The 27,358-nt window shown below is 38.1% G+C and overlaps 1 protein-coding gene and 1 long non-coding RNA gene across 2 annotated transcripts in view; one reads left to right on the forward strand and one right to left on the reverse strand.

Annotated features, from left to right (window-relative positions):
• Positions 1 to 25,028, reverse strand: part of LOC131826778 (uncharacterized) — a 62,227-nt gene extending 37,199 nt beyond the window's left edge. Inside the window, exons 1-2 of the long non-coding RNA XR_009351742.1 lie at positions 24,910 to 25,028; positions 21,119 to 21,213 (exon numbers count right to left, since the gene is read on the reverse strand). This is a non-coding gene — a long non-coding RNA (uncharacterized LOC131826778). The remainder of the gene's footprint in view (positions 1 to 21,118; positions 21,214 to 24,909) is intronic.
• LOC131826777 (cytochrome P450 7B1) overlaps positions 24,580 to 27,358 on the forward strand; it is a 176,811-nt gene continuing 174,032 nt past the window's right edge. Inside the window, exon 1 of the mRNA XM_059166350.1 lies at positions 24,580 to 25,429. Within this exon, the coding sequence (XP_059022333.1) occupies positions 25,317 to 25,429 (113 nt within the window). The 5' untranslated portion in view covers positions 24,580 to 25,316. The remainder of the gene's footprint in view (positions 25,430 to 27,358) is intronic.

Here is a 27,358-nt window from a genome sequence, read left to right on the forward strand (position 1 = left end):
GCTGGCTCAGTGGGTTAAGCCGCTGCCTTCGGCTCAGGTCATGATCTCAGGGTCCTGGGATCGAGTCCCACATCGGGCTCTCTGCTCAGCAGGGAGCCTGCTTCCTCCTCTCTCTCTCTGCCTGCCTCTCTTCCTACCTGTGATCTCTCTCTGTCAAATAAATAAATAAAATCTTAAAAAAAAAAAAAGAAAATCACAATCATATGTGCATTGTATGGCAAATGTATGTATATATATATATATGAATGTGCATAATTACATATATCTTTTACAAATCTGTAAATTATAGCTCTATTGTAATTATTACAATTAGAGAAAAATATTACAATACTGACTTTTAAGTGAATTTTATATAAAGATGATGAAGGGTACTCTAAGGAAAGCTGCTCAATACGGCTATATAAATAAGAAAAAGAGTGATGCCTGGGTTGAGCATCTAGCTCCTGGCTTCAGCTCCAGCCATGATCTTGGGATTGCTGGATTGAGCCCCACCATGGACTCTGTGCTCAGCAGGGAGTCTGCTTTTTTCCCTCTCCCACTGCCCCTCTCCCCACTCGTGTGTGCTCTCTCTCTTTCTCTCCCTCTAAAATAGATAAATAAATCTTAAAAAAAAAAAAAAAAGAAAGAAAGAAAGAGAGCCAGAAAAAGGAATAGGAGAGGATAGGAGAAGAAAAGAAGAGAACAGGAATGAGGACAGGAGGGAAGAACAACAACACTGTAGGTACTGAATCAGAGTTTAAAATTTTAAACTAATATAAACTAGCAAAGTAACTTTTATATAGGAAGATGAACTAGATACAGATTTGGTTCATGGTAGAAAACTGGAGTGGACATTCCTACCCTCTCAGTATACTTTCTTTCTTTCTTCCAGGAGACCTCCAAACCTCACCTCTCCCCGCCCCCTACTTTTTTTTTTCTCCCGCCCCCTACTTTTTAAGGAACTTCATTCTCTGTGATTATGGTACACCTAACAATTACAGTTACACAACTATCCCTAAAGGTAAGAACTACAAGTTACATCAACCATACTCACCTCTGAGGAATTTAAAGATTCTTTAAATATATTTTAGAGAAAGAAACTGCATGAATGGGGGAGGGGCAGAGGGAGAGGGAGAGAGAGAATCTCAAGCATACTCCTGACTGAGCCAGAGCCAGACACAGGGCTTGATCTCATGACCCTGAGATCATGACCTGAGTTGAAACCAAGAATCAGATGCTCAACCATCTGAGCCACCCAGGTGCCCCCTGAGGGATTTAAATTAGAGCAAAGACCTATACATGGAGATGTTTGTGGCTGGTTGATCCAATGACGTCATCTCACAAAGAATGCTTTGTTTCCTAAAGCTGAAAACCACAGAGAAACTTTAGCTTCTGTCTTCTATTTTGTCAAGCTAATGTGTATTCTGCAGACAGATCTCATTTTCTTGCTTAAGTTATGGTTCCTTTTGCTTTAGGCAAAGGGTTCTAGGCTATATCTCTGTGGATTCAGGGACCATTTCTAATTTCACTCACTATTACATCTCCTGTGTTGTCTCTGCATTGAGCTCTTGGGAGGCATTTAACTATTTGTCAAATGATGAAACAACATGCATGAATACGTATACCCCAACCCCTGATAATACTTCCTGCTTTTAAGATTTAAAGAGTAATTTACATTTTAAATCTAAATAGTTGAGCTAATTTTCATTAGACATCCCAAATAATAAGACAGAGATGAGCTGAGTATTATTATAAAAAGTTGGATTTTAAAAAGCAAAAAAATAGAATTTTTAAAAAAAGACTTTTGCAGTTTCCATTACATGTTCTATTTTATAAAAGTATAATTTGTAAGTAGTTTGTACTTATTCACATAGATGAATAACATTTTAATACACTTTTCATTCTTACCTGTGTACAGATTATTTGCATGAATTATTTTGTTTTCTCAAACCATCAGTTCACTAAAATTAATTGCTACTTTTAATATTTTGAGTGCTGTTATGAACTAAATGTTTGTGTCTCCCCCAAAATTCGTATGTGGAAATTGAATCCCCAATATGATAGTATTTGGAGATGGGGCATTTGGGAGATAATTTGGTTATGAGAATATGGGACCAGTGCCCCTTTTATACTATGTGAGGATACAGCAAAAATTTGACAGTCCAACATCAGAATCCAATAATGCTGGCATCCCAATCTTAGATTTCAGTCTCCAGAACTGTGAGAAATAAATTTCTGTTGTTTATAAGCTACCCAGTCTGCTGTACTTTGTTAAAGCGACCCAAACTGAGGTTAAGTACATTGGCCAATAATTACCACATTTGGTACATGTCCCTCTGAGGATCCATGAAGGTTTTCTGAGAACTTTGTAGGCAGTGAAAGACTTAAGAAAATCCATTTTCATATTCTCATGTCTACTTTTTGCCAAAATTGATCTGTCTGAGAATAGGTTTGTGGTCAAAGCATCAATTTGGTTTATATTTTCTATCTTCCCTTCTCACAACCAAGCTTCCCCCATATTACAGTAGAAACAGTTGTTTTAACCCTCCGAATTCTTACCAAAAAGTGTCTGATAAAGCTTTTGTCTTTTCTTTCTCACACACTTTACTGTTCTAGATAGTGGGGCATTAGAAATGTGGTATTTTGCCTGTGTTAGAATACTCGAAAATCAGATATATTTATAGAGTTGGGTTAAAGGAGTAGTGACCATTTTCTTCTAAAGATCTATCTTCTATTTCCCCAATTCTTGCCAAAGAAATTGTTGATGCTGAGGAAAATCCTGAGGAAAAAAAGCAATAAAATTGTGCCAGTAAATACTGAAAGGCATTGTAGGTTATTTCATTTAGGTGAAAACGCATAGATAAACTCTGTCCTGTCTATCTACTATCTATCTCAGAATATAAAGAGTTAAGATTTATAAAAATGCATGTTCTCTTTCCCCACCCTATCTTTCCTTTCAGAATGATTTCATTAAAAACCAGTAGGTATGGTCGCCTGGGTGGCTCAGTGGTTTAAGCCTCTGACTTTGACTCAGGTCATGATCTCAGGGTCCTGGAACTGAGCCCCTCATAAGGCTCTCTGCTCAGCAGGGAGCCCGCTCTCCCCTCCCCTGCCTGTCTACTTGTGATCTCTCTCTGTCAAATAAATTAAAAAAATCTTTAAAAACAAACAAACAAAACAAAGCCAGTAGGTATGACAGAGCAAAATAACACAGCTAGGGAAGGGAGTGCAAGCCCAGCACTGAGTGTTTAAGCAAGGTGAAGGAGGCATCTGCACACTGCCCATATGTGTGTTGTCAGAGCTAAGAGGTATGTGAGAAGGTTGTGGGAGTGGGGGATGTTGGTTGTTGGTAACAGGAGGTTGTCTGCATACAGGTGGGACTGATCAAATGAGTAAATACATTGATGGGATCCAAATTTCTTATTGTCAGAGAAGACTTATATAAGCATATATATATTCATATGCATTACACATATTAAAATGTGCATTTCTTTTAAGATTTTATTTATTTATTAAAGAGAGAGAGGGAAAGGGAGTAGCAGGCTTCCTGCTGATCAGGGAGCCTGATGTGGGGCTTGATCCCAAGACTCCAGGATCATGACCCAAGCTGAAGGCAGACACTTAACTGAAGCTGAGCCACCCAGGAGCCCCTAAAATATGCATTTCTAATTAAACGTTACTTTTTAGATTTATCTATCAATTTCTGTAATATATTTGTTTCTTTGATTAATAATGTGCCAATAATAACTATAATGATAACTTAATCCAGATGAAGGGAAAATAACATTTAGGTCTCTGGTCACTGAGAATATAAAAAAATTAATTTCAATTTATGTACTTTTTTTATACCAGAAAGATACAAATTGTTATCAATAAAAGGCCTCCAAGCATAAAAATGTATTATATTAGGATAAAATTCTGTGGGAGAAATGGAATGGAAATATGAGTTCAAGGAGAAAATGGAACAATGTAAAATTTCTGGTTGTTAAAGAAGAACTTATTCATGGATTTTTAAAAACTGATGATGGTGGGCATAAAATATAGTATTTAAATTATATCAAATAGATATATTATGTCACTATAGTATTCAAATTATATGAATAACTTTGTTGAAAGGAATATTACAACTCTTATACCCAAGTGTCAATAATTAAGGTATGGCAGAAATCATATCTTTTGTGAAATTAATTAATGATGAAAAATTTGTCAATTTTTTTCAAAGATTATATTTATTTATCTGACAGAGAGAAAGATTTCAAGTAGGCAGAGAGGCAGGCGGGGGAAGGGAGAAGCAGGCTCCCCACCACGAAGAGAGCCCAATGTGGGGCTTGATCCCAGGACCCCAAAACCATGACCTGAGCAAAGGCAGAGGCCCAACCCACTGAGCCACCCAGGCACCCCTCACTGTCAATTTAAAAATGGACATAAAAGTAAAAATAGTTCCCCAAAAATGTTAGGGACATGCAAACAAAGGTAAATATTTCATATGTGTTTATAACTAGAAATATAGAAATTCACAAAAATTAATGTTTCCAAGTCCACAATAGTATGTGATGAAACCAGGAAGGTCTGTTTGATTCTGATCCTCTAAATTTCTCATTGCACCTTCACTTTCCCAGATTTCCCCCACTCCGCTTCACTTCCTGTTCAGCTCACTGACCCTGTGGAACTGACGTGCAGGGGCCATAAGACCACCACAAGTGCTTGGCTGCAGACTCACAAAATCAATCACGTAGAGACACTATACCTTCCCATAAACTTCTGCATGAGCTCCCCCCTTTTCAGTCCACTTTGGCAGGGGTTTTTGGCTTCAGGAATTTTCTATAAGCGCCAACATGTCCACCTGCCACAGTGCTTCAGGAGGCTGGTTAGTGCTTCCTTCTCTGGTCCTCCAAATTTCCCTTCTGTACTCTCATTTCCCTAGCTCCTCCCACAATTATGTAAAGTTTAAGTCTTATAATAAATCTCTTATTTTTATAATATGCATGATGGGGGCACCTGGGTGGCTCAGTAGGTTAAGCCTCTGCCTTCAGCTCAGGTCATGATCTCAGAGTCCTGGGATCAAGCCCCGAGGCGGGCTCTCTGCTCAGCAGAGAGCCTGCTTCTCCCTTTCTCTCTCTGCTTGCCTCTCTGCCTACTTGTGATCTCTGTCTGTCAAATAAATAAATAAAAATCTTTGAAAAAATATGCATGATGACTCTGCTTCTTCACTGACACAATTTTTTTTACCTAAAATAATTCCTGAGTAATAGAATCTGAGTATTAGGAATATGGAATTGGTTCTCTGATCTTGCTAGATTTAAAGATAATTGGGATCCTGTTGCCAGTGACAAATGGGGCAGTGATAGTCCATGGCATGCAATGAAAACACTACCTAAAATGTCATCTGTAGGGGCGCCTGGGTGGCTCAGTGGGTTAAGCCTCTGCCTTCGGCTCAGGTCATGATCTCAGGGTCCTGGGATCGAGTCCCGCATCGGGCTCTCTGCTCAGCGGGGAGCCTGCTTCCCTCTCTCTCTCTCTCTCTGCCTGCCTCTCTACCTGCTGTGATCTCTCTCTCTGTCAAATAAATAAATAAAATCTTTAAAAAAAAAAATAAAAAAAAAAAATAAAATGTCATCTGTAGCCACTTGGAAAGACCGTGCATGTCCAAGTGGTTGCTGGTGCAGAAAAATTTAGTGGAAATATGAGTAAATTTACCAGATTGATCTAGTTGGTTCTAAATGTGCTGGAGAACATGGAGAAGGAAAAAATGAGATTAAGGCTTTAAAATTCCAACTAGAAGTCTTGCTAAGGAACCAAAAAGCTTCTATAACTGCCCTGAAGTTAACTTTATCCTCTATAGTCACAGAATTGAAATTTCTAAAAGCCAAATCCAAAACTGAATCCAGAAGAAGGTTGTATAACAATGCAAATTTAATTCATAACTTCTCAGGGTCTCTTAGGGAATTGAATGGAAAAGAATGAAACCCCAACATTTGAAAGGAGGGCATACAGGCAAATTCTAATAAAGCTGAGAATTTTGAATACCCAAATTCAGCAGTTCCCTTTGACATTTAAATCAGTATTTCTACAAGTTTCTGAGATCAACCTCCTCTTGTCTGAAGTAATTATAAAAGATCTCTTACTCAGTACTGCACATCCTCCTCAGCATCAACTCCCATCACCTCTCACTGCTTCTAGCTCTATAAACAGATCCACATCCCAGATGGCTCTAAGGGTCCAGCTACAAAGCACAACCCATAAGGATGAACCATACACATCAAGGGATGGGAGGGAGAATTAAGATTATTTTATTATAAGACGCTTGCACTACTTGAGAGGTAGAATAATGTTATTTGAAAGTGGGCTTGAATTAGTTGCAAATTCTAGGATAATACCTGAATAAAGAAATAAAAGAGATATATTTGATATGCTAAGAGAGCAGAGAAAATGAGATCATATAAAATGTTCAATTAAACTTAAAAAAGTGGTGGGCACCTGGATGGCTCAGTCAGTTAAGCATCAGCCTTTGGCTCAGGTATGATTGGGGTCCTGGGATTGAGTCCCACATCGGGCTCCCTGCTCAGTGGGAAACCTCATTCTCCCACTCCCTCTGCCCACCCTTGTCTCGTGTGCTCTCTCTCTCTCTAAAATAAATAAATAAAATCTTTACAAAAAAACAAAAAACAAAAACAACTTCAAAAGGCAGAAAGAGCACAGAGACAAAATAGCAACAGAACAAATGCAACAAATAGAAAATAGTAACAGTAACAAGTATAGTAGAAATTGATCCACCTATATCAATTATCACTTTAGACCATTATAATAATGACCTAAATGCACCAATTAATTGAAAGACAGATATTATCAGGGTGGATCAGAGACTCAACTATGTATTGTTTATGACAAGCTCACTTTAAGTATAAAGACAGACATAAATTAAAAGTAATGTTCTTAGGGGCGCCTGGGTGGTTCAGTGGGTTAAAGCCTCTGCGTTTGGCTCAGGTCATGACCCCAGGGTCCTGGGATCGAGCCCCACATTGGGGCCTGCTTCCCCCACCTCTGCCTGCCTCTCTGCCTACTTGTGATCTCTGTCTGTCAAATAAATAAATAAAATCTTCAAAAGCTGTGCTTCAAAAGCTGGTGCTTTGAAGAAATCAATAAAATTGATAAGCCTCCAGCAGGTTAATTAAATAAAAAAGAAAAAGGATGCAAATTACTAATATCAAAAATGAAAGAGGGGGCATTATTACAGATTTCATGAACATTAAAAGAATAATCAAGAAATAAAGAATTTATAAAATTCTATGTGCACAAATTTGATAACCTTAATGGAAAGTACCAATTCTTTGCAGGGCACAATCTATCAAAACTCAAACAAAAGAAACAGACAATCTGATATGCCTGTATCTATTAGAGAATTTGAATCAGTAATTAATAATCTTCCAAAACAGATAGGACCCAGGCCTAGTGGGTTTACTGGTGAAGAGCACCAAACAGTTAAGGAAGAAATTATGCCAATTTTCTACAATCCCTTTCAAATACAGAAGCAGAGGGAACACTTTATAATTCATTCTATGAAGTCAGAATGACCACAATTTTAAAACCAGTACATTTGAATGCACAGAGATCTTTGGTATCAGGTAAGTAATTATGGTATTCCTAGAAAAGACAGGTAACCTACTAAAGTCTTAGTTGATTTTTATAAGCAGAAAAGCTCTAAATCTAAAAGTTTCACTTGATTTATCACAAATTACAGTTCTCCAATGAATTCTTTTATTTGAACCAGTTTGCAGATTCAAACCCATTTAATGATGAATAGGTCCACTCCCCTGAAGCAAAGGCCCTGCTACACTGCCAAAAGTTTTATTGTAAATCTTCTTCCTAGGCTGTTTTCAAAGGGACATATAGCCATTGTGCTTGGTGAACAATAAATTACTAGACAATTATGAAATAAAAAGATTAATGGGGTTTGGCTTATGTCCATCTTATAGGGGGCTCCCTAAATGAATGCACTCAATGGTTGTTTCCTCACTTACAGAATGCATCATTAGAATAAATATACTCAGGATGCCTTCATGGCTCAGTTAGTCACATGCCTGCCTTCAGCTCAGTCATGATCTCAGGGTCCTAGAGCGAGTCCTGCACAGGGCTCCTTGCTTGGCAGGGAGCCTGCTTCTCTCTCTGCCTGCTTCTCCTTTTGCTTGTAATCTCTCACTCTCTGACAAATAGATAAAATCTTTTTTTAAAAAAAGGGAATAAATATACTTAAATATACTCAGAAATTGGCTGAATCCATACATTGTCCCTTGACCTGGAGACAGAAGGTAATTATGGTAGGAAAAGTTAATGAAAATCTCTAGGACTACCTCTAGCTAACAACAGAGAAAACCAAAAGAAATGTCACATTTATAGAGGGATATTAGCAGATATTAATACCTCTTAATTTTCCTATGTGGACAGTGCAGAGGACATATTAATCTTAAAGAACAGCAAGAGCATAGTACAAGTTTAATTAGGTGATGATTTAAATTGCAGCTGCTTTTCTAGATGTGGTTTAATCATCATAGCACAATAACACATCCCCTGGCGTGGTAGCTATTTATCTGGCAAATGTAGTTTCCCTCACCTAGAAGGGCCAGCAATAAATGCTAATTGTCTTACCTATATCAAATCTCCATCCCTTGTCATAATCATAATCCAGTCAAAGAGACCTTTTTGTTTCTTCATTCACAAGGTAACACCTTGGTCCACTACGTCGATGTTATCATGCTTAGTGGACCTTGTGAAGAGGAAATTAGATCTTTCTAGACACCATTAGACATATGTACACCCCCTGACTGGAATTTTTAGGGGTACACATATGTGTACCCACTGGCTGCAATTTTTAGGGGTCTAGACATTTGTATACTCCCTGGATGGAATATTTAGGGGTCAAGAAGGATAAGTTGCTGCAACTGACTTATCCTACATTTTATGCCTTTTTAGATTTTTGAGGCAGCATATATTCACTTGGGTCTGATACTACGATCTATTTACTGAGTAACCCAGAAGACTTCCAGGATTAACTAAAGTCAAAAGGAAAACACAGATTTGAACAGGTTCAGGCTGTAATGCAAGTGGCTCTCTTTGCTCATTTGACCTGATGGTGTCAGAAGTGTCTATGGAAGACAGACAGATATGTTGTATGAAGCTAATGGAAGGTCTCTAATGGTGAATCACAGAACAAACCTTGAAGATTTCAAAACAAAGCCACCATTCTCTGCATATAACTATTCTATTGAGAAACAACCTTTGGCTAGCCTCAGGGTTCTCATGGAAAGAAAAACACTTGATGGAGGTAACCAAATTACTGTGAAAATTGAGCTTCCCAAATTGAACAAGGTCTGACTCACCAAACCATAAAGTTGGATGTATACATCGGGTCTCCATCATCAGGTAGAACTGTTCATTATCAGGCTAAGAAAATCTTAGAAGCACAAGTTAATTCTGTAAGTAAGTATCTCAGACTTCCAAGTCTCATATTGCTGCTATATTACCTCCTATCTCAACCCACAAATATTTTCTATGATCTGATGATTTCAGAAGAAAAAAAAGAGGGGCGCCTGGGTGGCTCAGTGGGTTAAGCCTCTGCCTTCGGCTCAGGTCATGATGTCAGGGGGTCCTGGGATCAAGCCCCACATTGGGCTCTCTGCTCAGCGGGGAGCCTGCTTCCCCCTCTCTCTCTCTGCCTGCCTCTCTACCTACTTGCGATCTCTGTCAAATAAATAAAGAAAATCTTAAAAAAAAAAAGAAAAATCTCAGCCTGCTTTACAGAGACTGCTGCATGATAATGCTGGCACTACCCAAAAGTAAACAGCTGTAATACTACAGCCCCATTCAGGAGTGGCCCTAAAAAAAATAGTTGTGAAGGGAAATCCTCCAGGTGGGCAAAAGCTCATACTGCAGTTCGTTAAGCATTCAACTCTTGGTTTCGGTTCAGGTAGTGATCTTGGGGTCGTAAGATCAAGCTCTGAGTCAGGATCTGCACTGAATGCAGAGTCTGCTTGAGACTCCCTCTCTCTCTACCCCTTCCTCCTACCACATGCTCGCACTCCCTCTCTCTCTCTAAAATAAATAAATAAATCTTTGAAAAAATGAAGTCTGATAGTCTAAGTAGTCAAAGAACAGATTGGACTGAGCTAGTTTAAGGAATCAAGAATAGTTTTCCCTAAGTAAATACTGCTTACTTTCAGTTCAGAAGTAGAATCAGAATTTAGCTAGTCTATGAAAGGGTAGATGTCAGATTGCAATGGGGAGAAAGATTATGATAAAGGCTTAAAGAGAACCAGGATCATTAAAGGAACCAAATGTGAGTCAGCATTAGAGTGCTGTAGGAGCTAGTAAGGGAAGATAAACCTAGGGTTTAATTGTTGAGCACCATGAAGGTTAAGGAGTTTGAATTTTATCCAAAAAAAAAAAAAAAAAAAAAAGGTTGTGACATTGTAGCAACTTAAAATATTAAAGTGACATGACTGGATTTGCCTCTAAAAAAAAAAATCATATGGTTGGGGTGCCTGGGTGGCTCAGTTGGTTTAGCATTGGACTCTTGGTTTCAGCTGAGGATATATATCACTAAATATATATAAATATATATATCACTAAATTCCAGATATACACATACACACATATATGTAATACACTTCTTTATCCATTCATCCACTGATGGACACCTAAGTTGTTTTTATATCTTAGCTATTATAAATAAGACTGCAATGAACATGGAAGTGCATATGTCTTTTCAAATTAGTGTTTCATTTTCTTCAAATAAATGCTCAGAAGTGGAATTGCTGAATCATATGGAAGTTTTATTTATTTATTTATTTTTGAGGAACCTCTATACTGTTTTCCACAGTGGCTACACCAGTTTATATTCCCATGAACAATACACAGAGGGATTCCCTCCTTTCCAATTCCTTGCAAATACTTGTCTGTGTGATAGCAGTCATTCTAACAGGTGTGAGCTACTACCTCCTTGTGGTTTTGATTTACATATCCCTGATGTTTAGTGATGTTGGATATCTCTTCATGTACCTGTTGGCCATCTGTACTTCTTCCTTGAAAAAGTGTTTATTCAGATCTTTTGCCCATTTTTAAATTTGATTGTTTGTTCTGCTATTGAATTTTATGAGTTATTTATATATTCTGAAATTAACTCCTTATCAGATTCGCAAACATTTTGCCCATTCATCAGTAGGTTGCCTTTTCATTTTGTTGATAGTTTCCTTTGCTGTGCAGAACCTTTTTAATTGATGTAGCCCCACTTATTTATTTTTACTTTGCTTTTGGTGTCAAACTCAAGAAATCTTTACCAAGACTGATGTTAAAGGGTTTACCACTTATGTTTTCTTCTAAAAGTTTTATGGTTTCATGTATTACATTCAAGTCTTAATCTACTTTGGGTTAATTTTTGTGTATGGTATAAGATAATGGTACAATTTCATTCTTTTACATATGGCTATCTAGTTTTCCCAAAATTTATTAAAGAAACTCTCTCTTCCCCATTCTATATTCTTGGTTCCTTTATCATAAATTGATTGGCCATATATGTGTGGGTTCATTTCTGAGCTTTATTCTGTTCTACTAATCTATGAACCTGTTTTTATGCTAATACCATACTGCTTTTTTAAAAAAATGTGAAATTTTTTACTTATAAAATCTTTTTAAAAAATGGATGGTGGTGGGTGTCAAATCACTGTAGTATTTAGATTCTACTGAATACATTTTAAAGTGATAGAACAGTTTCATTAATAAAGTTATATATTTATAACATATACCTACAATTAACTTTTTGTAACTACTTAAGTTTCTAATACAAAATATTAATCCTCAACTTAAAAATTCTTTACAAATATCAAATCATTATGTTGTACATTATGTATGTATATAATTGATATTGCATACCAATTATATCTCATAATAAAGCTCTTATGGAGCTATGTAAGCAAAATGTTTGCTTTGGCTATGTGTGATCTTTTGTGTTTCCATATAAATTTTAAGGTTGTTTGTTCTATTTCTGTGAAAAATGCCACTGAAATTTTGAGAGAGGTTGCATTGAATCTGTAAATTTGTTTGGGCTTTATGGATATTTTAACAATATTAACTCTTCTGATCCATAAGCATGGAACATATTTCCCATTTATTTGTGTCTTCCTATATTTCTTTCATTAATGTCTTATAATTTTCAGTGTACTGGCCTTTTACACCTTTAGTTAAATTTATTCCTAGGTATCTGTTTTTGATGCAATTTGAATAGGATTGTATTTCTTAATTTCTTTTCCTGATAGTTCATTATTAGTGTGTAGAAATGCAACAGATTTTTGTACATTGATTTTTCATCCTGCAATTTCACTGAATTCACTTGTTCTAACAGGGTTTTTTTGGTATAGTCTTTTGGGTTATCTATGTACAATATCATGTCATCAGCACATATTTTTGCTTCTTCATATACAAATTGGATGACTTTTATTTCTTTATTTTTTCTTTATTTCTTTTTCATTTCTTTTTCTTGCCTAATTGCTCTGGTTAGGATTTCCAGTACCACACTGAGTAGAACATACTATACTTGCTTTATTCCTGATCTTAGAGGAAAAACTTTCAACTTTTCATCACTGAGTCTGATACTACCTGTAGCTTTGTCATATATAGCCTTTATTACTTTGAGGCACTATACCCACTTTTTTGACTTTTTATCACAAATTAATGTAGAATTTTGTCAAATGCATTTATTAACATAACTATAATTTTGTATCCTTCATTCTGTCAATGTGGTTTATCATATAAACTTTCAGATGTTGTTATCTTTGCATCCCTGAAATAAATTTTGACTTGATCATTGCATATGGTCCTTTTGATGTATTGATGGATTCAGTGTGCTAATGTTTTGTTGATTAACAAATGTTAATCATGATAGTGGCCTGTCATTTCCTTTTCTTGTGACATCCTTGTCTGGTTTTAGTATCAGGGTAATGCTGGCCTCATAAAACTAATTTGAAAGTGTTCCTTCCTCTTGTATTTTTACAATAATTTGAGAAGAACTGGTATTAATTCTTCCTTTAATGTCTGGTAGAATTCACCAGGGAAGCCATCTGATTTTAGACTTCCATTTGTTGAGAGAATTTTGATTACTAATTCAATCACCTTACTGACAATAGCTCTGTTCAGATATTCTATGTCTTCCTGATTCAGTCTTGGTAGGTGTATATTTCTGGGAATTTATCCATTTCTTCTAGATTGTCGAACTTGTTGGTATATAACTGTTCACAGTAATCTCATATGATCCTCTGCATTTCTGTGGTATAAGTTATAATGTCTCCTCTTTCATTTCTTTGTAAGTCTACATGAAGTTTTGTCAATCTTACTTATCTTTTCAAAGAACCAGCTTTTAGTTTTATTGATCTTTTCTATTGTCTTTTAGTCTCTATTTCATTTATTTCTGTCTGTTTTTTGTTATTTCCTTTCTTCTACTAAGTTTGGGCTTCATTTGTTCTTTTCTTGTTCCTTGAGGTATAAAGTTAGATTGTTAATATTTGAGATTTTTCTTGTTTCTTTATGTAGGCATTATCACTATGAACTTCCCTCTTAAAATTGCCATTGTTGTGTCCCATGAGTTTTGTTATATTGTATTTCCATTTGCATTTGGCTCAAGGTATTTTTTTTCTCTTTCACCCACTGATTATTTAGTGAGAATTTGTTTAATCTCCATAAATTTGTAAATTTTCTACTTTTCTTCTTGTAGTTGATTTCTAGTTTTATACCGTCGTAAAATATACTTGGTATGATTTCCATATTCTTCCTAAATTTATTAAGATTTGTTTTGTGGCCTAACATATGGTATATCCTGGAGAATATTTCATGTGCACTAGAGAAGAATGTGTATTCTGTTCCTTTTGGATGAAATATTCTGTATTTATCTGTTAAGTCCATCTGGTCTAATGTGCCAATTCAGGCTAATATTTCTTTATTGATTTTCAGTTTGGATGATCTATGTCTTGCCATTGATGTAATTGGATTTAATTGTAATTAAAGTCCCTTACAATTATTACATTGCTATTTATTCCTTTAGGTCTGTTAATATTTGCTTTATATATTTAAGTGTCCCTTTTTGGGTGGCTAAATATTTAGAAATGTTATATCCTCTTGTTGGATTGATGGCTTTATCATTATGTAATATCCTTCTTGGACACTTAAACAGTCTTTGTTTTAAAATCTATTTTGTGTGATATAAGAATAGCTAGCCCAGCTTTCTATTGGTTTCCATTTGCAAGGAATACCTTTCCACCTCTTCACTTTCAGTCTCTGTGTGTCCTTACATCTGAAGTGACTCTTTGGTAGGCAACACAGGGTTTATTTTTCTTTTATCCATTCAGTCACTCTATGACTTTCAGGTGGAGAATTTGGTTCATTTAGATTTAAAGCAGTTATTGATAGGGGTCTACAGATTGCTATCTTGTTCATTGTTTTCTAGGTGTTTTATTCCTTTCTTCTTCTCTTGAACTTCTCCTTTGTGGTTTCATGACTTTCTTTAGCAGTATGCTTAGATTCCTTTCTCTCTGTTTAGAGTTTGTAGCAGGACAGAGTAGCATTTGAGATCAAGCCCTTTGACATGGAGATCAAGCAAAGGAATAACTCATGAAGGAGACTAAGAGACAGCCAAAGCTAAGAGGACTTTCAGGAGTGTATTGTCCTACAGGTGAGGAGTAGAAAGTATTTCATGAGACTGAAGGAACTGCTGAGAAGGCAAGTAAGATGATGACTTAAAAAATGAACAGTAAATCCAGTACCAGGGAATTGGGTTACTGGAGGTCATATTTGAGTTACTGGAGTTATATTTCATATATTAGAGATCATATTTTATATTAGAGTTATATTTCAGAATTCTATCTCAGAATCCTATCTCTGAAGAATTCTATCCTTCAGATTTTGGTCACCTGGGTTTAGGGCTCCTAGGCTACTGCTTCATGAATTAGGAAAAATACCCTTGCTTCCTTTTACACTACATGTCATTACATGTGATATGTGGGTGACAAAATGATACTACTTTGTGTTACTGTGCTACTAGTAACTTGCAATTTTGCAGAAATTCAGCAAAATTGTTCTCCCCCTCCCCTTTAAAAGCCTTCATTTTCTAAGACTCTGTCTCAAGTTCCAAAGGAAGTGAGGGGAGAGAGAGGTAAAGACATAGGAAAAAGGAATGACTACTAATCCCAAAATTATCCCTTCTCTCTCCTATAGACTCTACCTCTGAACAAGTTTGTGTATTTCATGTGGTCCAAAATCTCTTCCAAGTGGAGTAGTGGCAGGACCACTTCTTTTTTTTTCTTTTTCTTTTGTCCTCAACACTGAAAAATCCTTATACTAAACACAATGAAGCTGTCAAAATGAGGACCCTGCTAGATACAACTAAGATGTTTTCTTTCCAAAAGAGATATCTTATTAAGCCTTCAGAGAGACAACTTATTTGTTATCTTGGCATGTGACTCTTGCAATGTCTGAAAATCTACTGCACATTGTTTTTTTTTTTTTTTTTTTTTCATAAAAACAAAACAAAATTCAGTAAGATCAATCCCAGTCCCAGTAAGATCGGTCCCAGTGTCTATCCCTGTGACCTGAACTGTTCTTTTTATTTCTCAGAAGTAACTAATTAAGCCTACCCGTTGCTCTCTCACTTAGATCTGTATTCATGGTGTTTTCCTCAAATTAAAGCTTCAATGTTGTGTAAATATTGACCCAAGATTTAGAAATATTTTTTAGAAGAACTAAATTGCAAGGCAGGCTGATACAGAAGAGATCTAGAAATGCATTCTATATAGTGAGGCAAATCTATGTAGTAGAAAAAGTACTACTGATATTCAGATTAACAAATGAGTATTCATCTGCTTCCACAATCTGGCTCTTGAACTTGGTCAAGCTTATAGGAATATTGCATAGATAAAATGTATATGAAGTTATATACTTGGTGATCAGCACATAGTGGGTACTCGAAAAATATTTGTTTCATTTTATTTCTTAACATTAGTTTTCTAATTTTCATTCATTTAACAAATATTTCTGGAATCTACAAAGTGACACATACTCTGCCACGCATTATGTGTACATCGATGAAATACAGACAGAGACAGTGCTTGTTGTCAGGGAAGTTACCAGGTATGTGTGTAAAGTGAAGACAATATTCAGCTCACTAGAAGATCAGGTGGTCACATAAGATAATAACTGAAAATGACCTACGCTGGTTCATTTTCAAAAGACCTATGCTGGTTCATTTTCATACTTCTAATTACAAAATAACTGTGTTTTGATTCCTGATACAGAAATATAGAGAAAAGTCAGAAGGTAGAATTCTAATATATATCTCAACTTTTGTGTGAGCATAAGAAAGTTCCTTAAAGCATTACACTATGTTTGTTTGGCATGAGGGCTGTATAAATGCCAGAGGGCTAAGTGTTTTTGCTGAGACTGTCAGTGAAAATCTAGATAAGGAATAGATTTTTAGATTTCTGACATAAAGTAGAAGCAAAGACAAATAGACATGGGGAAAGAGAAAGAATTTTGGGGTCCTAGAACACCCACAGGTGGTAGGAGGAAACTCTGAAAAGCCTGAATTAGTCCTTGCACTTTTCTAGACCAAGAATCTAGCTTGAGAGACAAGTGGAGAAAAGACACGGTATGACTATAAGTTGGATTCTCTGAGGTATTTATAAATGCAGAAAGTATGCATGTTGATATTTGTCAGTCCACATACACCCTGATAGGCCAATCACTGTCATTAGAGTGTTTTAAGAATGGGAGAGAGAGGATACCATTCTTCTCTAATTTCCCTAACATTAACTTACATTTCCAAAAGAGAAAATGATTAATTTCACTTAATTTTTTTAAATTGCTGTTGTTGAAGATGATGACTTTAATAATTAAATATTTTTTAATAATTTTAATAAATTTATATTATATATTTATATACTATATACTTTAATAATTTTGAAATATTATATGCTCATTGTTCAGAAGAAATTTTTTTGATAGCTTCTAGACATGGGAGACTCCAGTAGCTTCCTCAAATAAAAGACATGAGTTGAATTGCTTTACATTACAGAGGCAGCTCATATTTGATTTGAAGAGGAAAATTCTGGAGTGAAAGTAGAACCAGAAAGTGTGAACTTTGTCCGGGAGAAGAGAAAGATGTTTCCTATTGCAATGTGGTCTGAGAGGGTCGGGGACATAAAATGTCGAGGATTTGTGTGAGTGTGTAATTTCGCATTGTTGTACGATGTGATTTCTTACAAATCTGCAGCAAAGACTTTACTGTCTGCTGGGTTTGGTTTCTCGTAGAAACAAGTGAAATTACAGAGCTCTGCCTTCTGGTTGCTAGTTGCTGTAGGGTCAAAACACATCCCACACATGCAGCCATAGGAAGCTCTTGGCTGATGCTGGGTTATGTATGTGTCTAGTTGTTTTAGTTGTATTTCAACCCTGGTAAGGAAACAATTAGACTGCTTTTCAGAATTATTACAAATCAATTAATTTCTTCTTGTAGTAGTGCAAGGTTTGTTCATAAATCAGAATATTTAAAACCTCCAGTGTATATATAGTTACAATTATTAATTGCTTTTATAAATACAAAAATTAGGCAATATTAGTGGAAAAAATATGAGACTTCAGAGAAAAGGGAAAAAGGAATGGATCAACCACAAAAATGTTCATGATTAGAAAACTGCATGAGAAATTAAGAAAGAAGTCTCAGAACACCTTGCAGGAATGAATTTGACCATTTTTTTCAGTTGAGCCTTGAACAATTAAGAGAAAAGTGGGAAGAAATCTAGAAACAGAGTTCAAACAATGAGGAATCAGAGAGGAATGGGGGATAAAATATGAATGTATTTTTTCCCCTAGGTTTTAAAGAATGGGGTGGGTAGGCAAGGACCAATTATGAGCCCTGATAAGAGGGATGGGACCCTGTGAAGGAAGGGTCACTGTGATAGAGTGAGTAAATGAAATATAACTTGTTAATGTGAAAGAAAAATTGTCTGAGTCTTATTTGAAGCAGAAACGTTTTGCCCAATGAAAAGGAAGAACTTAATATTCCTAAAAAATGCTTTAGACGTTTTTTGATAAAATTTCATGGGATTTGGACTTGGGGAAACTCACGCTTGTTGACTGTCACCCATAAGCCAAGAGCGGAGTCATTTTAAGCTGTTCTTTTCCTTTTGTAGCTAATCTAACAATGATTAGCTAACATTCTTTTTCCATAATGTTCCTAATTAGAGTAAATGGTAGAACGGACCTCCTAGAGGCTTTCCTTCTTGCAAAATTATACTAAAACTTTGATTCATAAATAGTGTGCAGATTTTCTTTACAATGAGAATCATTTAATAAACACGATTGTTGTATCATTCCAGAAGCTGGGAGGCTAGTGTTACTCTAGTTCAGCTAATCAAAAAGAAAATAACTCCAAAATGAATGAATCCAAGAGTCATCACCATTGTTGTGCTATCTGCTCCTGAAGTATTTCTTTTTTTTTTTTTTTTAAGATTTTATTTTTAAGCAATCTCTTCACCCAATATGGGGCTCAAACGCACAACCCCAAGATCAAGAGTAGCAAGCTCCACCAACTAAGCCAGTCAGGTGCTCCTGCCCCTGAAAAATTTCTGTGGCATCCCAGTAGACACTGTGTGTTTAGTAGGCACTGTGTTGTGGTGCTCAGAGTCTTTGTCAGAATGGGAGGACCGGTGTTCCCAGCTTCCGAGGTTTACCAGCTGCTTTCAGAAACTGTCTTAGGCTATAGAAACTGTCTTTGGCTAAAGAGAATTCCTTTCCCTAAGGTTGCCCTCCTCACCATCCTGAGGGCAGTCCATAGCAATGGCTCATTGCTATTGTGCTCTAAAGATCTAAATCTTCACCTTGGGACAAATTCTGAAGCGCCATCTGAATTCTAGATATCCTTAGGGGCTGAGTCTTGTTGAAACTGCATCCCAGCCCCAACTCTCCCTCTGTCTATGTGTTTGCTTCCCTCTCCCACCCCTGGTGATAATTCTGAGAGTCTGCCCTAATAATAAATTCCTGCACTGGTCTCTCTGAGGACCGCTCTTGTAAGGGGCAGAAACAGTAGAACCTGGTAGGAGAGAGGTGGTGTGGGTAGATTTTATTTTGGACCAGGACACTTTATTGCTTCTCCAAGACCCACCCTAACTTGATTAAAAAAAAAAAAAAAAAAAAAAGGTTTTAACTCTATAAAACTTTCCTTTAGTTAACAGAGCTCTGCTGTAGCTGGGGAGTGAGGGCAGGGGGAAAGGTTCTTATACAAAGGAATGCTCAGAGAGATCCTTGTACTTTCTGTCCTCAGAAATCTGGTTTCAAGGCCTAAGCGGGAAATGAAATGTTGGAAAAGCCAGTAAGTGAGTCAGAGACAGAGAGAATAAATCTCAAATACTGGCATAAAAGTAGGGTCAGATCGTGAGAATGAACTAAGGTTTAACATGGGATTGTGAATTTGTAAGCCAATTCAAAACTCAAGTGTGTATAAGTAATGCCAAGACTATTAAACAAGAAATGACGAAACTATTTAATCTATTCCTTGCCTCTTGGAGATAATCAGAGCCATCTGTTCCACCATTTTTAAAGCTGCTTCAAAATAATTACATTCCTGTCTTACCTAAAATTGTACTTTATAAAAAAGAGATTTAAATGTAGCAATACTCTCTGTCATTGGGTCACTCTGTTCACTCAACAGCATTTTATTTAATAAGCATCTTTGCCTGTCATGTCCCTAAGTGTAAACTGAGTGCTAGGTTAATACTATAAACTGGTTTTTTGGGACAAGGGAAAACTAAAGGGAAATTACCATTGTTTAAATTGTAAAGAAAGCCAGAATAAGAGGAAACAGTAGTAACTTAAGATATTTGTAGTCAGGTTTAGGGCTGGTATCTAAGATGCCTCACTATTTACAATGTGACAACTGAACAATAACTTTCAGGCTTATAGCACTCTCAGGTCTCAGTGTATACCATTACTGCTATCTCAGCTACAATAGGAAGAGTCACCTTAATGAAATAAGAAAGTGGCACATTTTATATTTTAATTAGGCAAAAGTAGCATATCGACAAGCTAACCCCTCAACGGGGCAGAATTTTTCTGGTTAACTCATTTCTACTTAAACTTTATGTCAGTGGAGGAGAGGTGCTCAAATGTGAAAAAGGAGAAACTCCAGGCATTTCTATTTTCATATATTTACTCCTCACAACTTAATCCTCATAACCTTATAGGGAAGGTAGTCCTATATCATTTTACAAATGGGAAAACTGAGAATAGCCTCCAAATTAGACAAGGGCTGCAGCAGACCAAGGTACAAAGCAGAGGCCCATTTGTTGCCAGGGGGTATCTTGGTTAGGTGCAGTTCAAGGTAAAAACAGGATCCATAAAAATGGATAAGAATAGGTAAGAATGGGGCGCCTGGGTGGCTTAGTGGGTTAAGCTGCTGCCTTCGGCTCAGGTCATGATCTCAGGGTCCTGGGATCGAGTCCCACATTGGGCTCTCTGCTCAGCGGGGAGCCTGCTTCCCTCTCTCTCTCTCTCTGCCTGCCTCTCCATCTACTTGTGATCTCTCTCTGCCAAATAAATAAATAAAAATCTTAAAAAAAAAAAAAAAGAATAGGAAGAATGGTAAGAATAAGATAGGTAAGAATGACTGAACAGAAATGGTAAAGGGTTAGTGAAAGAAGGCTTTAAAAGAAGGCAAGATGAGGGGCGCCTGGGTGGCTCAGTGGGTTAAGCCGCTGCCTTCGGCTCAGGTCATGATCTCGGGATCCTGGGATCGAGTCCTGCATCGGGCTCTCTGCTCAGCAGGGAGCCTGCTTCCCTCTCTCTCTCTCTCTGCCTGCCTCTCTGTCTACTCGTGATTTCTCTCTGTCAAATAAATAAATAAAATCTTTAAAAAAAAAAAAAAAGAAGGCAAGATGATACAGCAACAAGAGGGGCAACTTCTCAGTGTAATCAAGAAGCAGACTAATCAGGGGTGCTCTGAAACTCTTTGCCTCTTGTCTTCCTGTTATGGAATAGGAAGTAATACCTAGATCCGAGACTGGCTTTGAAGATTAGGTAAAACAATGTATGTTAAGACATGAAGCAGTACCTGGCACCTGGCAAGTCCTCTCAATCTCTTTTCTTTCTTCTTTCCTTATCTTTCCTTCCTCTGCTTCACAGCTGTGCCCAGAGGTGGTCTTAATTCTACAGAAGGGGACAAGAAATCAAAGTCAAGACAGAGCTCACAAAGAAGGGGGAAAAGAAAACCACGGTCATTATTTAATTATGGATATAACTTAAAACCTAACCTATATTTTATGTCAAAAGTTGATAGGGCCTTTAAGGTTTAAGTAATTAAATCTGATTTTAGGAACTTCCTGATATTGGGGAAAAAATATGGAACTCCTTGATATTGGGGGAAAAATATGTGGAGTCCACTTTGACATTTTCACAGGAGTACTTTCAAATATTTCCCAACAGCTGAAGCCAGAATGTAATCTACTCTTTCTCTAGCACTTATTTGCCTCCTAGGAATTCACAAAATTAAAGCCATATGAGTGCACATGCTTGTAATCTCTCCATTGTCACTCCACAATTTCATGTGGCTTCTTTTTGTTCTCCTTTCTGATGTCAATCCTTTTTATTCTCTTAGTCCTAGCTCTTTGAAGGAAGGGTCATCTAATTCATTTTTATAGCTCCAGTAGGCCAACTACAGTGCCATGGATAACATTTGCACTTAACAAAATGTTGTTGACTAAGTAGGTGGATTTGGAGGTCTCAATCCAATGTAGTAGTATTATCAAAGTCAGAGTGGGAGAATTGGGACATACGTGTTAAAATGCAGAGGGTTATATTGGAATTCAAGTTCTGGAGACTTCTAAACAGGCTCTTTAAAATGAAAAGACACAAAGGAAATTGGACCAGAATTTGAGATTAGATTAGAAAGAGAACAGAGAAAGAGAATGGCAGCTCTGACCACCTGGCAGATGAGGGTCAATGGAGCAGGTAGGGGAAACTTTGGAGGATAACGCATCATCTGAATTTTCATGGCTTTTACATTAGAGAAACAACTGTATCACCCTCTCCCTTTACTCTCTCTGATTTCACTTCTGTTTTTGCTTGTAATTCTCTCTCTGTGTGTTTCACGATCAATATTTTCTGGAAAAAGATGACTAGGCCAGATATTATTTGTATTGAACATACTTCCACATCTGCACACCTCAAAGTTTAAGGGCCACCCCATGACTCTTTTAGATCTGTTAACCCTGGTCTAATTAGTACGGCCAAGGTACACAAGACACTAACATTGGTAATCAATGTTGAAGGAACAGTTTGTGACTCATTTCTGAAGGAGACTGCTGAGCAGTCAGAATTTTACACTTGCTCTCCTGTATACCTTATGAATGCCTGTGTTGGAAGTAAGTTGGAATTGCCAGATTTAGTAATAAAAATATAAATATAAATTTGTAAAACATTAATTTGAATTTCCTATAAACAACAAATACTAAATGTAGTATTCAGGATATATTTAAATGTGCTAAGATGGCTGCTTGGGCTTCACACATAGAGGGAGGGAGAGAAACAAAACTGTTCATTCCTGTTAAGGGCACTTTTCTGAACAAATAGCTTAAACTTAGCTTACTGGTGAGGCTTTGGTCACATAGTCATATCTAACTACTGAGAAAGAAGTCTTTGCAGTGGACAGTCACATGCTCAGTTAAAAATCAAAGACTATTACTGAGAAGCAAGGGCAAAGTAGATATAGACCAACTAGTCATCTCTGTCAGAAAAGTGATGGGAATAAAGGTATGTTTCAGAGGTAAAATAAACTGAACTAGATTGTATATGATGATGCTGATGCTGGGTTATGAAAGCAAAATAATAAAGTCTTTCAATTTTATTGCAAGCAGGTCAGTCTACAGAATGGAGCTCCCTTTTAAAGTAAGTGGAAAATAGAAGAGAAACATACATTCAAAACTTGTTAAGTGAATACCATAAAATGTTCAAAGTAAAATACTATACAGATATTATAGGAGTATGACACAGTGGCTAACCAAATCTAGTAGATGACAGTGTGGCCATCCTTCTTCCACTTTCCTAAGACAGTGTGATTAACTGCAGATGCTTGCTATTATTGTTAGGAAATAAAATGTTTAGCATGGTACCTGGTACATAGTAAATGTTCAATAGATTGATTAATGTTTAATATTTTTACCTATATTTCCAAACAGAAGAGTCACCCAGGAAATCAAATGGAAAATAAAAGAAAAATTTGAGGATGCTGTGAAAAGTAGTGAGAGGGGCTTTCTGTAGAGGTTATAGAAATGTACAGCATGGATATCATCCTGTAAGCTGGCTCTGCTGGCCAGGCAGTGACAGAAACCAATTTGTTTTCCCTTGGAGGAGACCTAGTAACTGTTGTTTCACTGTATCCTTTTGGATTTCCTGGAAATTTGAATTTAGGACAGGAGGAAGGAGAGGCAATAGAAAGACCCTAGAATAAAAGTCAAAGATGAAGATACTACACATAAGCATTGGTGTTATGGCTAGCCCAGCCATTTACAGCTTTACAGCTTTAGGGCCAAGGACAGCAATGCAGTAGTAATTTATTAATGGAGCATTAAGAGCCAGGCACATGCAAAGTACTTAGATTTATGTTATCTCAACTCCAGAGTGGGGATTCAGGGGAAGTGGGTTAGAGAGTGGGTGCAGACAAGGCTGTCTGAAAGATGGTTCTCACCTTCTACAGCCAGAAAGACAGACTTAGAAATAACTCAGATATGGCAGAAAAATGTGATGGGGTGAAGAGTTGAGAGTGTTAAAGTATGGAGGATGAAGAGCTTAATTACAAAAGAACAGTTGGGGTATTTTCTAGAAGGAAGTGAGATTTGAGTTGGACCTTGAGAGGTAGGTGGAATTTTAGGGGAGATTTAGGGGAGAGAGGAAAACTTTTCAGGCAGAGTGAATATCAGGAGCACAGGTGTGAAAGGGCAGACTGTGAGGGACACCGTGGCTCAAGAATTAGCGTATCTGTACTATACTAGCTGTGGGAGTTACACAGCGGAGACAAATTGCAGAGGGCTTCTCATTGCAGATCGAAGATTTATGAGTTTGTCACAAGGGCATTAAGAGTTCTGAACAGAGTAAAAACAGAGTAAGTCTGTGTTGTAGGGATGTGCAATGGGGAGGATGGGCCGGAAAGGTTAAAGACCTGAGGTCAGTCCACAGTCTGCTGTGATGGTCCAGAGAACCGTGGAAATAAAAACTCATATAAGGTAGAAAACACAATAGTCTCAGACTAGCCTGGCAAGAGTGGTTATTAGTTACTTATCAACAAGCAATGAGGGTAAATTACTTAATCAGAGTATCATTGTATGTTCTCTAAAATACTGCTCCAAATTACATCACAAGTTTGCTGTGGAAAGTAAATAAACATGTGTGAAGTCCCCAGTCAATGGGCCTTACTCCAGCAGAAATATTTTCAAAAGTTTCTCCCTTATCCTTTGTAAGAACAACCTGTGGGGCTTGTGCCACTTCTATTTGGGCCCTTAGCGTTGTTGTGCAATAGACGGGTCTTTCTTCTCGCTTCCTGGACTGTGTGCCTCACCGCCCTGGTCTCCACTCCTGGCCTCTCTCGGGCAAGCCTTCGCACACAGTAGGCTCTCAGAAAAAGCGTGTGAGCAAACGGGATGTGCAGGGCGAAAAGAGGCGGCCCGGGCCAGGCTGCAAGCAGCGCACATCCCAGGTTATCTGCCGCTCGCCCGGTTCTCTGTTCTCTGGGTCGCGCCGAAGAGATCAGGGTGCCACTGAGCAGCGGGCACAGTCCCACGCTCTTCAAGGAGCGGGGGTCCCTCCTCCTGAGGGGCGCGGGCTAGGGGATGAGGAATCCAAGCGACTCACTTCCAAAAGCGAGCAGAAATCTCCCTCCTCCCGGCCTCCAGAGGTTCGTCGTCAGGAAATCCTAACCCCTTCCCCCTCTTCTCTGGCCCTCCTTCCGGCCCCTGGGAACCCGGGCGCCGTTTTCCAGAGGCCTCCTGGCCGGAGGCAGTCGCCGAGCGGGGCGGTGCGCGTGGGTGGGGGCTGGGCCGGGGGAGGGGAGTGCAAGAACTTTTGAGAGTCAGCCTCGGGGGCCCGCGGTGACATTCCTGGAGGCGCCGCGAGAGCAGGCCCGCCTCTGGCGCCCCGACCGGGAAAGAGCCGCCGAGAGACGCCGCGGGAAGCCGTAGTGTCGCCGCCCCGAGAGAGACCCCCCTGGCAGTCCGCTGCGGCCGCGCGGGAAACAGACGGCGGAAGACGTGTCCGCGGGCATGGCCCTCTTTTTGCAGGAGCTATTGCTGCCGCAGCCACTCAGCTTCCCGGGCCTGGCCCTCGCCGCGGCCCTGCTGCTCGCGGTCCTGTGCTTGCGCTCCCGGCGCACCAGGTAAGCGCCCCTGCGGCCTCACCGCGCAGCTCCGCGGCCCGGGCCACGCATGCGCCCTGGGCCCCGCGGACCGCGCGCGACCGGGACGGCGGAGGGAGTACCCCCTCTCCTCACTCCTTGTGATTTCGAGTGCGGAGAGTCAGAACTTGCTGCGGGGCAGCGGCGTCTCGGGGGACTGTGTGTAATCACAAAGGCTGCTTCTGCGTCTTCCCCATACGTACGCATACATATTAAAGCGTTGGGACCGAATTCGATTTGCTGCTCCAGTATAGGTTGTATGTAATAAGCCCCAGGTTTGCATTATTCATTATGCATCTCTCACGGCTTCCAAACAGACACATTTTGGGGCCCAGTTAACAGTGAGTTGGTGCTTTATGGCCTGGAATTTGTAGAGCATTTCGAGGGGGAATTTTCTTACATTTCCTTCAGATAAAAGTGAAATGTTTCAGGAGAATGGCAGTGTACGGTATGAACAATAACTCTGGGTGCTTCTCTGTGCCTCAGTTTACTTCACTGTACCTCATGTGGAAAAATGCGATAATAATACCTTCTGGGCATTTGGTGACTACTAAATGAGTTTATAGTGTGTATTTTGTGCATTTACTGTATTATTTTTATTAGGACAAAACCAATAACAACACAATGCAAGAAGTATGTCACTTCTTTATCTGATTTGAAAATGTGGAAGTAAAAACGAATGTTCCAAGTAGAAGCATTCACTCGAAGTCACTATTTTCTGTTTGAGATTAGATCTGTTTGTTTAGGTATATGTTTATTTGTATATGTGTGTATGACACAGGTTGTTTCTCAAAGGTTTGGGGAAAATGGCACCATTTTACTACATTCAAATATCTGGGGACGTTTCCAGAATGTTCATGGATTATTACTCTAGAAGGGAGTATTGCTCTTCTTCCCCATGCATTCAGTGATTTTACTGGTATGTGCCATGCCCTCCCTGGGGTTGCCTTTTCCGATGGCTGTGCTCTTGCTTAGAGCCCAATGTGGTAATTTAGGACACTCTAATTTCAGTGTTACTCTATTCTATGTAGGTTCCATCTTCCACAGTGTCTATCCTCAGCCAATGCCACATTTAAAATAAAACCAATAAATTCAAGATACAATTTGAGTGGTGCTAGGAAACTCATTTCCTTTCCAGCAAGTCATTAATCATATACATATATTTTTTAAATGACCTTTTTTTTTTCTAATAATTGACTTAAATATAGATACTTTCTAAATTGTTATAAAGACAACATGTAAAAACAGTCTGGTTAGCAAGGCCAACTTGAAAACAAACATGTCTCTATTATTCTTTCCCTACCTCCCATTCCCTGCAAAAATGACAAAAGTTAGTCTCAGAACAATATAAAATAAATAAAAAATGGTTAAATTCTTCTAAATAAATGAAATACAGAGTGGACTAGGGGAGAATCCATTTTCTTATTTCTTCTGGTTTCTAAAGACCACTGGAATTCAATTTTTTTTTCATACTCTAATGCTCCTGCCTCTGACTTATAAGAACCCTTGTGATTATGTTGAACGCACCCAGATAATCTAGGATAATCTTCCCATCTCAAGGTCCTTAATTTAGTCACATCTGCAAAGCCCTTTTTGTAATGTAGGGTAACATAGTCATAGGTTTGAGGGATTAAGACATGGACATCGTTAGGAAACATCATTCTTCCTACCACAGTGCTCCCTCTAACCTCCAAAGATTTATGTTCATCTTACATGCAAAATATACCACCCCGTCCCAACAGTCACAAAAACCTCAACCTATCACAGTATCAGCACGAGGTCCAAGATCTCATATAAATCTCATTCAGTTCCCAAGTCCCAAATCTCACCATTTAAATCATGTAAATTAGTGTGGGGATCTCAATATGATCCATTTGGGGACAAAAATTCCCAAGAACATCATGGGTCCTT

The sequence above is a fragment of the Mustela lutreola genome, chromosome 3, assembly GCF_030435805.1.
Source record: "Mustela lutreola isolate mMusLut2 chromosome 3, mMusLut2.pri, whole genome shotgun sequence".
NCBI classification, from domain to species: domain Eukaryota; kingdom Metazoa; phylum Chordata; class Mammalia; order Carnivora; family Mustelidae; genus Mustela; species Mustela lutreola.